General features: G+C 42.7%; 1 protein-coding gene across 4 annotated transcripts in view; it reads left to right on the top strand.

Annotated features, from left to right (window-relative positions):
• The window catches only part of KDSR (3-ketodihydrosphingosine reductase), a 31422-nt gene extending 17512 nt beyond the window's left edge, over positions 1-13910 (top strand). The window contains exons 7-11 of one of the 4 annotated variants that reach the window (XM_036321509.1): positions 4803-4886; positions 7861-7944; positions 10323-10424; positions 12248-12349; positions 12834-12966. In XM_036321509.1, coding sequence (XP_036177402.1) covers positions 4803-4886; positions 7861-7944; positions 10323-10424; positions 12248-12304 — 327 coding nt within the window. In that variant the 3' untranslated portion in view covers positions 12305-12349; positions 12834-12966. Of the gene's footprint in view, positions 1-4802; positions 4887-7860; positions 7945-10322; positions 10425-12247; positions 12350-12833 lie in introns of all 4 variants that reach the window. The other 3 variants (XM_036321508.1, XM_036321507.1, XM_036321510.1) reach the window with 3 other exon arrangements.
• Positions 13911-14320: the final 410 nt, after the last annotated feature.

Genomic DNA, 14320 nt, shown 5'->3' on the forward strand with positions numbered 1-14320 from the left:
ATACTGTATGAGTATGTGTAACAGGGTTAACCAAATATTTTAGTCTCTAGAGATGTTTCTGTGACAAAAAGATCTGTTCTTTGTAACTGGATAATAAAATCAGCATGTGTTTGAGGGGAGAGCCAAGCTGGCCAGCTCTCAGCTTTTAGATAAATCATTTAGCATGCTCTCAGTTTACTTATCTACAAAATGAGAAGGTTGGACTGAAAAAAAAAAAATCACTTGACTCTCCTAGTACTTATATTTTAATTTCTTAAAGAGCTATTGATGAAAATGATTGCTTTTCATTTTCACAGTTAATGGCACATTTTGTGTAATGAGGTGAGTTTAGGGTTAGTATCAGAGTAAGTGCTTGTCATGAGTGACAGACTCACACCTTAGCCATGTGAAGTAGACTTCTGCATTCCTGTCACCTGGGAATGCTTAGAAACCCGCACACATGTCTATCTAAGTCACACACTGAAAAAGGCAAGGTAAAATTTCACTATTGCCATATATGCAGAAATATAACACATCATAATGTTAAAACCCAGAAGAGAATTCATTGTGGCCAACCTGCTCCTAGTAACATTATGATTTGAGAATCCCATTTAATGACTTAGATCAAGGGAAGGAAAGTTTGTTTGTTTTTTGTAATGGGCCAGACAGTAATATTCTAGCTTTCGAGAATTAGGCAGTATCTGTCATAACTACTCAAGTCTCCTTTGATAGCAGGAAAGCAGCCATATGCAATGCGTAAATGAATGGGTGTGGCTGTGTTTCAATAAAACTTTATTTATAAAACTAGGTGAAGGGCCAGATTTGATCATCAGACCAAGCTTGCTGATCCCCGATTTAGAAAATTCCTACAAGAGCCCTTGATGGCATGTGACAGAGAGCCACACTGCCTAGATATTGGATGAGCATTATGGTAGATGAGTTGTCCTGTCAGTGACAATCCTGAGGTGCCACTTAGGGACCCTTGGACTGTGCTGTTCTCCTCTCAAAGGAACCAGCCCCAAATTTCACTTTCATCAACTTGCTTAATACTCTTAATAGGGCCATACTGACCTATTTCTGATTAAGAGTATTAAGCAAGTTGCCCTAACTGGTTTGGCTCAAGGGATAGAGCATCAGCCTATGGACTGAATGGTCTGGGTTCAATTCCAGTCAAGGGCACATGCTCGGGTTGTGGGCTCAGTCCCCAGCAGGGGGCGTGCAGGAGGCAGCTGATCAATGATTTTCTCTCATCATTGATGTTTCTCTCTCTCTCCCCCTCTCCCTTCTTCTCTGAAATCAATAAAAATATCTTTAAAGAAAAGAAAAGAATAGGTCATTATGCCCTGGCTGGTTTGGCTCAATGGACAGAGTGCTGGCCCATGGACTGAAGGGTCAAAGTTTCAATTCCAGTCAAGGGTATATACCTCCGTTGCAGGCCTGGTCCCCAGTCGGTCGGGGCACATGCCGAAGGCAGCCAATCAGTGTGTCTCTCTCACATTGATGTTTCTCTCTCTCTCTCCCTCCCTTCCATTCTCTCTGAAAAATCAGTGGAAAAAATATCCTTGGGTGAGGATTAATAATAACAAAAAAAGAATAAGTCATTATAATATGATTAGCCAAGAGGACATATACGACTGTGAAATTTCAAACAAGAATACTGGCATTCCTTTTGCAATTTTTACTTTGAAAAGTCCCTTTGTGAATCACTATTTTACTCTTATGACAGTTTTGTGAAATATGTGAGGCAGATGATGTTACCTTATAGATCAGAAATCTGAGTTTCAAGAAGTTCATGGAGTTGCTCAAAGCCACATGTGACTTTGTCCTGAAATAGTAACAAAGACCATGCTTTGGGGTCCGTGTTTGCCTCTGTCCTGCAGCGGAAGATAATTCAGGTCAGAAGTGGCCTGATTCATCTGCCTGGTGTCCTCAGTCCTGGACAGGGATATTTTGGAAATAACAGATATGCTCATTAGGGCTTTTCATCCCTACATGGTGTCTTGTGGAGCCACCTTAGGTTTCACTAATTTAGGACAAAGTGTATAATGTGGGCGGCCTGGTTTCACCTTCCAGTAGAACAGAGATGTTCATGAAGAAGAGGGACAACATCAGTAGCAGATGCAGAGTCCCTACAGCCTCTTTGTGACAAGAGGGATTCACACACTGCAAGTAGCTGGCCTCCACCTGCCAGTCGGCTTGACTTCTGTCCTTATTTGGACTCCATTAAAAATGTCCTCATGTAAACAGAATCTAAAATGAAGTAAACCTGTACTATGAAAAATAGGTTTTGGGGGAAATAAGTTCAATAATCCACATGCAGAAGTTTATTCATAGTAGAACATGCCTCAAAACAAATATTTCCCTGCAAACTTCCGGTGTTGTGTTTTTGAAACCTGGATAATTGAATCTGTGTGGTCAAGGTGGTGGTGTTTTCTATGAATGAAACAGACGTTATAGAATTGCTCAAATGCTACACTATGTACTTTGGATAATCCTTTTTAGTTTAATTCTTAAGTCTTCCTGTCCACTCCACCAAAACTAAAGTCAGGCCTTAGAAATGTTTTATGTACAATGAGTAATTTTTGAAAGATTGCTTTGTGCATTTGTTTATCTTTTTAAAAAATCAGTCTCAGGTACAAATACATCATTTAAAATTTTTTAAAGTTAATTTTTTGGGAAAGCAGAGACCAAATAAAAGAAAACTAGGGATCCTCCTTTCCATCTCTTGTTCTGACCCTACTCAGTCCCTCTGACTCCACTCTTCCCACATTTTGAAACACTGTTTTGAAACACTGTTTTAATTATTTGGGAGCATAGCCATGACCTTGAGTGTGAGAAACACTGCTTTGAAATGCTCTTACATTGGCTTATATGCCACCATTCTTATTGTTGGGGAGACGGTCAGCACAGAAGTGACCACATTTGAATCATAAGCATCAGCCTTTATAGGGGCTAATGACCATATATTGGCTTTTAAAATTTTTTCTTTTTTTATTGAATTCATTGGGGTGACATTGGTTAATAAAATTATATAGGTTTCAAGTGTACAGTTTTATGATACATCATCTATATCATTGTGTGCTCACCACCCAAAGTCAACTCTTCTTCCATCACCATATATTTGACCCCTTTTTCCCTTTGCTACTCTACCCCCCACCCCCCTTCTCTCTGGTAACCACCATCCTGTTGTCTGTGTCTATGCATTTTTGTTTGCTTGTTTGTTTGTCTTGCTTGTTGCTTTCAGTTTGATATCCCACATATGTGTTCTCTGGTCTGTGCACAACAGAGGGTAAGGCCATGGGAGACAGTTTTTCAAGTCACTCTCTTAAAAACAAGTGGAAGAGAACTTGCTTGCTCATCAACCTCATCACCTGGCCCAAATCCAGAGCTCCTTATGAGGTAGCTTGGCCTTGAAGCTACATGCCCTGCCTGCGCGGAGTGAAGGAGCTCTCAGGCCCTAGGTGCACTGGAGCCCAAACAACAGAGATGTCACCTCTGCAGTTGCACTTTCCAGGGTGGCTGGCCAGGACCGTCTGTCTGCAGGTTTCTCTGGGCCCTTATAGCTCCTCCCACAGACTTCAGAACTGTGCTCCCGATGGGATCTGGGGAGAAAAGGGCTCTATGAAAAGAAGGACCCTAGGGTGCTCTCGGAGGTTGTTGCATTAGGCAGCCCTGTTGTGTTTATTCAGCATCCTTAAGACACACAGTGGCTGACCTTACTACCAGCTGCTTGCCCACTTCCAACTCATGGGGACCAAACATTGAGCCAGTAGCAAACAAGTCATGGCAGAGATTTTGATGGTGTGAACCATCACCCTTAGAGTCATTAAGAATTAGGTGGAGCAGGGCTTTGGGAAGGGTGTATCCCACCTGACCAGCAGGAACTTTCTGGAATTCTTGGGGGGATGTTAATGAGTGGGGAAGTTTAAGTGTGGAGGTATGTTGGTGAGATCAACAGCCTAAGAGTGTGTTCATCTACACCAGTGGTTCTCAACCTTCCTAATGCCGCGACCCTTTAATACAGTTCCTCATGTTGTGGTGACCCCCAATTTCATTGTTACAAATTGAACATAATTAAAGCATAGTGATTAATCACAAAAACAATATGTAATTATATATGTGTTTTCCGATGGTCTTAGGCGACCCCTGTGAAAGGGTCGCGACCCACAGGTTGAGAACCGCTGATCTACACCATCCAGGAGCAGGTGGAATTCCAGGTCGGGGAGGGAGCTATGAAGAGAAGCTGGAAGGGTTTCTATGTGTAAATGAGGGATGAGGCTTTCTGAAGGGGAGGTGCTTGGCTTGGCTGACGGGGATGGAGGGGGTGCATGTAGTTCTAGACCTGCATCTGGGTATTGCTAGAGAAAGGATCTGAGTGACCTCAATATATTTGGTTGATGAAATCAGCAAGAGTTTCAGAAGCAGCATGAAGGAAAACAGATTTGCAGTCTGATGGCGGAGGAGCAGACCGAGGCATGCGGAGGGCAGGACGACCAAGGGGGTCTCCTTTTAGCTTTGTCTGTTTGTCACTGACAGCAGTGGGAGGGAAGAGAGGAAGAAGGAGGTGAATGGCCATACCTTGGGACCAGCTGTGTTCTGGAGTGGATGTTAGGACGAGCTTTTTGTCTTTATTTCTAAACATTTCCCGACTCAGTGGGTAGTGGTCCTGCTCTTGCAGAACCACCTGTGGTCTTGGCCACCTTTGAGAAAATCAGGGCAGTATTTATTTTGTATGCATGCCTAGCACCCAATGCAGACTGGCGAGGTGGGTGTGAAATTGCGTCTTGTTTATTGAAGAAACAATGGTTGTTTTTGAAATGCAGGTGAAGCCATATAATGTCTATGTAACCGTCGCCTACCCGCCTGACACAGACACACCTGGGTTTGCAGAAGAAAACAAAACAAAGGTAAGTATGCTAGTCTTTAACGCTGGAAAACCCTCTTCTGATTTGTTCTTTTCACATTTTAGCCCACATTTTTATCGGTCAGAAAATTGAGTTCCTTTCAATTTATGTGCTAGCTAGAGAGGCCTCTGAACTTTCTGGAACTTCCATTCCAAATCTTGGACAATGCAGCCATATTTTCAAAAGCCATGAGTTTTGCTAATAATCTTTGAAGCCTTATTGAATTAATAAGGTATTTTCTGTATGAAGGAAAGGACAGCCTGTATTTTTAACTAATGAGATGATATCCTTTAGAAACCATATTCTCTCCGTTGAACTTAAAGACCTGGTTGCTGATCCATTGTGTCCCTGTGGAGTTCTAAAGGGCATCTCAGACGTAACATTTCCAAAACGGATCTTTTGATTCCCCCTCATTCCCCCTCATTATTTTCATTTCATTACCAGGCGCCCACCGCTCACCCGGCTGCTCAGGTGGAGATGAGATGCCAGCTTGATTCTCCCTCTTGGTTCCACGGTCAGAACATATCCAGAATCTGACCTGATTTTTTTTCTTTTAACTGCACATGTCATTACCATTCTAGCAGTGGCAGCCACTGATATTTTTGCCTGAACTACTTTACTAGCCATCAAACTGGTCTGCCTGCTTATGTTCACCTCCCTTGGGATCTGTTCTTCATGAAGTCGCTAGTGACCTTCTTAAAACTTAAGTTGGGTCTTGTCACTCTCCTGCTTAAAATTTCCTTGTGAAAAAAACCAAAAAACACCACACAAAAAACAAAAGACCAAACACCTCTTGGGTAACACAGTCCGATAGAATGCTCTAGAATGACGGAAATGTTGTATGTTTCACTCTCTAATATGGTAGTCACGTTATGGCTCTTGAGCATCCAAAATGTAGCAAGTGGGATTGAGAAATTGATTTTTAATTTTATTTAATTTTAGCTAATTCAAAGTTAACATTAAACATTGCATGTTGGCAGTAGCTGTGTACTGGAGAGCGCGGCTCCGGTGGCTCCCACCATGCCTGGAACAGACTCCGAAGGCCTTGATGCTAATACAGGCCCACAGTGTCTGGACCCGGCCACCTGGCTGCCACAGCATTTTCTCCTCCTCTTACGTTCAGTTCTGTGAGCTTGCCTGGCCTGCCATCACCTGCTGGCTTCGCTCTTGCTGTCCCTCTGCATGTTTGAATGGCCAACTCCCTTATTTCTTCCCTTCCCTGTACAGAGGTCACTTCCCTGCCCTCTGCGTCTCTGCCAGCATCCTCTGGCTTTGTTATTCCTTCGTGGTGCTTGTCACCACTGGGTCTTGGCAGTGTATATAGGACTCTCGGTTTATATAGGATCGTATCCTGAGCTGAATACGATCTTCGCATTTTGTTCAAAGGGCTTCCTCTGTGCCTTGACACCTAGTAGTCACTGAGCAAATGAATAAAGTGGAGAAGAAAGGAATCAATCAGAACTTATCGCCTTGAACTGGCCTGGCTTGTTTTTCTTCCCTTTTCTATTAATGCTTACTGTGAATCTGCACGGCATAAAAATGGGCACTTATGCTCCATAGACCGTACATTTGCTAAAAGGTGTTTATGATTTAGAAGCTTTTTTCATTTCTCTACGGCTCTGTCTCTTTTAAAGAATTTATTTCAAAGAAGTAAATGTAAGCCAAATGTCTGTTTTAGAATAAGCAGGGAGTCTGCTAAGCAGATTTGCAGCATTTGCTAAGCAGTCTCTTAGTGTGAAGCCAACGCTGACAGGTGATTTCCCTGTTTCCCTGTGAAGGCTTTATTTTGATGTTAAGTTGGTGTGTTTTTTCCCTCCTCTAAAATGTTGGGCCAACTTCTTGTGGAAAATCAAATCCTGGGATGGTCTGTGAGCCCTTTAGGGGGCGCCATAGTGCTTTCAAATCTAATGTGTATCCAGCCACATGTGGTTTTACCAGCCTGATGGTCTGGAAGAATGAATGAGAATGATGACACCTTCAAAAGGGTCTTTCTCTTAATTCAGTGCTGGCCTTTTATGAAGTGCGGTGCCTTTCTATTTTAAGAATATATATTTTGGTTTTAATTTTAATTCTTTTAAGCCTGTATGATAAATAAATTTTACAGTTTCATGCATTTTAAGGCTTCAGTTTTGAAACTTATGAAATTCTCCTTTAAAGAATTTTTGAGTGTGTGTGTGCCATAAAGAAGACCAAAAAAAAAGGGGGTTTGGGGGGAAGATCCCATCCACAAAGAACTTAGGAAGTAAATTGTAAATACACAGGTAGCTATAATATATATTAAGGCAGATATGTTCAAAGATGGGAAGAGAAATTATTGCCACTTAAGGGTTCAGGAAAGGCTTTTTGACCTCGGTGATAATTGAGATAGACCTTTAACAAAAGGTTAAGATTTGGGGTTCTGATGCCCTCACCCAGTAATGAGCACACAATATTTTATCTTCCAGTCTCCTCTTTGCCTCCTCTGCAGGTCCTTTGAGAAACAGCTGTGGTGTCGGACAGAGCTACTGCTGTCTCTGCTAAGGACCTCAGCTCTGCCCAGTGCCAGCCCTCCAGTGGCCTGGGAGAACAGAAAGCAGGTCATAAGAGCGAACTCACTCAGGGCACCCCGTCTAGGCTCTGCACCAATACCACCGGTCAGCTGTCTGGCCAGCAGTAAGGATTCAAGGAGGGGGTGTTTCTGGTCTTGCACCAGTGATTTGTTCCCATTCAAGCTTTGATGGTCTCCATTGGAGCTGAGACCCCCACATCGCACAGAGAGTGTGGCCAGGGCCTCCTAGTCTGGGTTCAGCTACTGGCTCAATTTTACACAATGAGCAGGTAGAAACTGACTTAGGATCCAGATGGACCTAATTCTCAAAATAGGAATCTACTCAAAGGTAGAAAATTGGAATTATTTTATAAACCAGGGGAGGTGGCTGTGTAGGAATGACTGATTTTTTAATTAATGGTATTGATGCGTCTATTTTTTCCACTTTAGCCTTTGGAAACCCGTCTTATTTCGGAGACCACGTCTATTTGCACACCAGAGCAAGTGGCCAAACAGATTGTTAAAGATGCCATAGTAAGTTGTCCTGGTTTTCTTTATTAATAGCTTCTGTGCTTCTGAAAAGATATTTGTCCCAAGGCCTATTTCAGAACACAAACTATTGTGTCTTTTGGGTCAGTCAGATTCATCACATCTAATATGGGTCTCTGCTTTTCTCCCCTGACCCACATTATCGATTCCATGTTAATAAGTAGGCTTCTGGAAATGAATTATGTATCTTAACCTAAGGACAGACTGACCAGGATGGGTGTCTGGGAGTGCTGATTCTTTAACAAGAAAATGAGGCTTTTCTGTGATGTGTCAACATGTTCCCTACACTACACATGGCATGCTGCCTTCTTCTTTCCCACAGGACTTTCAGTTCCAGATTATTTTAGGTATCTTATTGCCAGACTCTTGGGTTTTTCTTTCACCTTCCTGCTTCCCAGAATCCTTTTCCCAAATGTTCGCTAGTAAGAAAGTGCAGCCAGCCCCTGGGCCATCCCCGTTAACCCAGCGGATGTGCATTTGGGCTACTGAGTTTATTTGAACTTAAAAAAAGTGAATCCACAGGCTGATTTGTAGAACAATGCATGTGCTGCAGGCTTTTGACAACGTTCCTGTGACCCCAGTGCCAAAAAACAGCCAATTATGAGGGATGTCTATAAACCTGAGACCCACACTGAATTTAGGAAATTTGGGGACCACTGGAATGAGATGTGTCAGGACACCACGTCTGGGCCAACCTGAGCAGAATACAGGAAATCTCAAACTCTATTAAAACACCTGCAGATGCTGGGAGAACTTTGCCCTGCTGTGCTCAGAGGCATAGAAAGAGGGCACCGTGGATTCTGTTTTTCCTGCTTATCTTAAGTCAGAGCAAACACACTCCATGTTTTTAATGATCTCAAACACTCTTTGTATCTTGGCAGGATTCATTTCGGCTGGCAGTGTTCAACCTCCTTCACCTCTTGACCCCTTTACACTCTAACTGGTTGACAACTTCAGAGAATTTTGGTTTACATCGATTATATTTGCCATATTAGAAGTGGAAACCGTAATTTTTAAAATATTTATTTAGTAATTCATTTAAAATAACCAGTAATAAACCCATTACATTTTGATGTAACATCTTTACAACCATAATTATTTCTCAGAACAAACCTTTGGTGAGATGAGAGACTTTGTTTTATACCTCAGTAGTCTCTTCAATGTCTGTGTTCTGGAAGACAGCTGGGCTCTCAGAGCTGCTTCTACATTCAATCTGTTGTCATATGTGGTTTTGAATGAAGGATATAAAAATTTGGCCTTACATACATGTGTAGTTAGAAGTGGAGGGGTATTTTATAGGTTTTTCAGATTATGGTGGACATTCTTTTTTAGAATTAAATCCAAACTGGATGAAGTTTCTTTAAAGGTTAGTTGCAGTATGGAATTGGAAACTCGATTAATGAACTTTTTGTTCTCTGTTGCATTAAAACCCATTGGTCTCTGCACTTTGAATGCTTTGTACCCATTCATGATTTGGGAATGTCATGCATTAGTCATTTGGAAAATATGAGTTCCCTGAGTTATCCAAGAAATTACATCCGTTAATGTCGCTGCTGATCTTATAAAAGTTCACATACCGAGAAGCTGACAGTTTAATGGAAAGCTCAGATTTTAGCACTGGCCACAAAAACTACCCATATCATTAATTTTCCACAAAATATCTTCCAAAGACTGAGCTTGAATAACCACAGGTGGTCTGATGATGGTTCTTTCATGTAAAAATGGTATTCCATGAAAAAAGCAGCAAGTTTCACAACGTAAGCCCTACATTTCAGGGCAGTAGCCCCTCAGGTTTGGCACACAGCTGGGCACATACTTCCCTTTTTGTTACACAGAATATTAAGAAGACATTTCTTCAAGGGTTGAAATTTAATAAGACAGTTCATTTTCCTGCCTTATCAAGGCCATTTTGAAGCAAAACTGACATTTCAACATTTTACAAGATTTTTCAAAATTTCTATTTTCTTTTTGGATTTATTATGGCCAGTGTGTGTGGTGGTGGAGAGACACCACTATTAATATGGTTTCTACTAATGAGGCAGCATTTTGCAAATGTCACTCAGTGGAAAAGGCCATTAACACTCTGGTATTATTATGACAGTCATTTTGTCCTCATGGACCCTCCCTGCCACCCCTGCCCCCCCGCCATGGACACCCACGGCCCAGGGACTAACCCACATTTTGAGAACCTCCCATCTAGCCTTTCAGTCCCCCTGCTAAGACCACGTTCGTTTCTAAGCTGCAACACGTGGTTTGTTACCCTCTCATCCCACAGAAAGTAAATGGACACACTTGCCTGTACTGACATGTTGAGGTGATTAGTAACTCCTGTTGCCTCTTTCTTTTCTCTTCCTTCTGTTCAGCAAGGGAATTTTAACAGTTCCGTTGGCTCAGATGGGTACATGCTCTCGTCCCTGACCTGCGGAATGTCTCCAGTCACTTCTATTACCGAAGGGCTCCAGCAGGTAAGCTGTGCCTCAGCCAGCAGACAGATGGACAGACAGACAGAGAGACAGCACCTCTTATTAAACCTCAATGAGTAAAGGCTAAATAAAGGAAGACTTGTTAACTTGATCTGAGCATGTGAAAAAATTTTCTTAAAGTATCAACCTTTTCCCTTCCTTTACCAGGGATAAGTCATAGGGAAATACGTTAAAGATTTAACTGGGAGAATTTAGACTGGGAAGAAGTCTTCTGTGCTGGGCACTGCAGATACAGAGAAAACGCTATCTCTGCTGTGGAGGAGTCAGTCTGGGTTCTCTGATCTGAAGTGTTTGGAAAATGGAATTCTCTTCTCTCTAGAGTAGTTTAGGAATGGTCTTGCCTGACAGTATCGGGATATTAGACTGTAACTCCTTTTCTTTTTTTTAAAATATATTTTTATTGATTTCCTAGAGGAAGGGAGAGGGAGAGAGAGATAGAAAGATCACTGATGAGAGGATCATTGATCGGCTGCCTACTGCACGCCCCGCACTGTGGATCAAGCCTGAAGCCCGGGCGTGTGCCCTGACGGGGAATTGAACCACGACCTCTTGGTTCATAGGTCAACACTCAACCACTGAGTCATGCCGGCTGGGCTAGAACTTCTTTTCTACGTGAGTCAGGCCATAGGCAGCTTAGGGAGATGCAAGTTAAGGATTCAACACAGTCCCCACCCGAACAGATGCTGTAGTTCATTCAAGATGCAAACTGTCAGCTGCTCCCTGACGTGGTCAGTGCTGCATTTGCTGCTGGAGAACCAGGTGTAAACTTACAGTCTGGAGGGAGAGACCAATAGGCACAGTGATGCTACTACAGTGTAAAGCAAGCATGGAAAAACAGCGCCATGGATGGTGGCAGGTGGATGGAGGACAAGGAGAGGGTGGGAATGCAGCCTGGACCGGGGCTGCCCACAACGATGCGTAGTTTATAACAAGGGACTAAATTAGGTGCAGTAGACCACGTCCAGATTAAAAGTCTGGGTGACTTAGCTATTGATTTTCCTCATCCTTCTCTTCTCTATAATATACCCACGGTGTTGTGATTCCCTCTCAGACGTAGGCACTCTATTAGAAGTAAGCTCTCTGAGGACGTGCTCGTGCCCTTGTGTCTTGGGACGTTGTCCCCCTCACAGCCCGTGCCTGGCACGGAACAGGGACTCGAGAATGCCTGGGTGGAGCCCACACGTGAATTCTGCTTGTCCTCTGTGGGCCGTCCTGTCCATCCTCCCATGTCTACACAAGTGATGTCAGATCCAAAGCTTCATTCAGCCTGTGTCTGTCCTGAACTCCACTCCTGGATACACTTCTTTTCCCTGGACTGTGATGTTACATTTGCATTAGGATCATCATTTTTATGGCTATTTAAATGCTGTTCACAGCCAAGCTATGTAATATATATATAATTAATTTCCCTTTCTTGCACAGCCTTTTGTTTTCCCTGAAACCGTTATGGGTTTTTTTAATCTATGGTTTTTATGTGTTTTTAATAATGACAGTCTATCTTTGCCCAGAAATATCAGATACCCTGTTGGTTTCACCTTCTGGAAGGAATTCCTTCTGGAACCTGCCATCAGGACTGGCTGCCCCCATGTCTGCATAACTGACCCCTTCCCCCCTTTACGGTTACCCAGGGAACCCCTCTGCCTGTCTTTTGTATGGGGTCCTGCCTCTTGTATCACATGACTTTGCCTTTCTTTGTTGTCCCCTCATGTTGGCTGTTTACTTCTTCTAGTAGCTTCCTGAAAAAAAGGAGTGTGGGAGGCAAATTGTTTGAGACCTTGTGTATTTGAAAATGTTTCTTTTTGCAGGTTTATGCCTTTCAAGAATTCCATTTTGAAGAGGTGGTAGTGAGTCTTTTGGAGTAAAAAGTGACAGCAGATGTGGTTATTTACCATCCTAGCCCTGAAACAGTAATTGTCTTTCTCTAACTGACCATCTTTCCGACTGGGGAGTAAGCTGCCGGAGGCAGGCCTGTGTCTGTTTTCAGCACTTGACCAGGGTCTGGCTTTGTGATCAGAACATACATCTTCAACTGAAAAGCCTTGATTGCAGTTTGGGTATCTGAGATGCTAGACTGAATTTTCCCCAGCTACTGGAACCCCAAAACTACTGGGAAAACCTATTTTGTTCTTTGTTTAATTTGAGTTTGTTAATTGGACATAGAGTCTGTTGTTACTTATCTGGCAGGCCCTGCGTATCCAGTGATGCAGAGCAGACAGCTTCTGTCCTCAGTGTTTACCGACACTTAACAAAGTGTTCATTATTCTTATCCTTGCAGGAGATTAGAAGATGGGGCTCAGAAACTATTTATTAGAGACATATCCTAAAATCTGTTGAAACAAGCTATTGTATTGTACTGTTGGCTGAGCTCACGGGTCTGTCTTTATCTTACAGGTGGTCACCATGGGCCTTTTCCGCATGATCTCTTTGTTTTACCTTGGAAGTTTTGACAACATAATTCGTCGCTGCATGATAGAAAGAGCCAAATATGGAACTGCAGACAAAACTGCCTAACCCTTGGAAAAAGAATATTTTTAAATAATGTGAGCAGCTTGCTGCTGGATGGGACCCAGTGTTTGGCCCATGGACACTTGTGTATGGCTTTTGAATATGTCAGATGGGGCCAGCCGACTTTGGCAACCTGACTACAAGCGAGGGGGTAGAGGTTCAACTCCATGCGATATGATTAGGACTATGCAGACCTGGGATTGGAGAGCATCTGATTCCCTGGGTGGAGAGGTGATGACCATATGGGAAGTAATAGGTGTGAGCTGGGTGGAGAACAGGATTCCAGAGGTGGCCATTTACATTTTCTCTAGTTATTCTTTTCTCTCCCATGGAGATTGAGTCCAGGAATGCACTTCATGACATGTAAGATGCTGTGAGGACTTTTTAAACCTTCATGAAAGGCAAGTCATGGGTTTCTAGGGCTTTTTCTTTTTTCCTCTTTAATTTAGTGTATTTTATTCAAGATGAGTTTTACACGTTGCTGGTGAGGCTGGATGCATAATCATGTCCTCGGCTCACCGCACTGCTTGCTGGTGGACCCTCGTGGATTCTCTCGCTCTTTGATCCTGTAAAACTCCAAGGGGGATGAGAGAGGACAGGGAAGGGAAGAGAAGGGAAGGGGGTAGGCATTTTCCAGTAGGAAAAATAATGCTTTCTTGTCTTCTTTAGATTCAGATGCTTCGGGCGCTTCTCATTTTTCACTCATGGGGAAAGGCAGCTTCCTAAAATGTTTTTTGAAGAGAAATAAAAATCTTAGAAGCTTAAACGTTTACAATTTTTTTCACTAGCCATGATGAGTGAAGTTTCATTCCATTGTAGTTTATCCTGCTCATCTCTTCCTTTCCAGTTTTGCTTATACTCCTCTAATATTTTTGTAAAAAAAAAAAAAAAAGACCTGTTAAAATTTTTTGACTTGACTTTTTGAATTCATTCATGAATTAAAACAAAGAGAAAAACAATGTGTGACATTTGTCTTGTAGTATATATGTAGCTTTTAGGAAAGGCTGGTGATAAATTTCACTCATTAAGAAAAAAAAAAGTTGGAGAACAAAGCTGATTTGAAGATACTTGTTTTTGAAATAAAATGTCCACCCCATTCTTTCCGGGACCAGCACCAACCCTGAGGACATTCTCTTGGAAGGACATGCTCAGGAAGCGCCGTCTCCACTCGCACGGCTCAGCTCTGGAAACTCCTGCCCTGTGAGTGCTGTTTCCAGACCACAGGGGTGTTGTTCATTCAGTGGATGTCCACAGTAAGTGCCTATGAGGAGTCTTAGCCAGCGGGACCTGCTTCATCCTGTCATTGTGCTCCTGTGATGAAGGACAGTCACCTTCATCGTGTCGTGACACCCCCTCCTCGCACAGTCAGTATG

The sequence above is a fragment of the Myotis myotis genome, unplaced genomic scaffold (genome assembly GCF_014108235.1).
Source record: "Myotis myotis isolate mMyoMyo1 unplaced genomic scaffold, mMyoMyo1.p scaffold_m19_p_9, whole genome shotgun sequence".
Lineage (NCBI taxonomy): Eukaryota > Metazoa > Chordata > Mammalia > Chiroptera > Vespertilionidae > Myotis > Myotis myotis.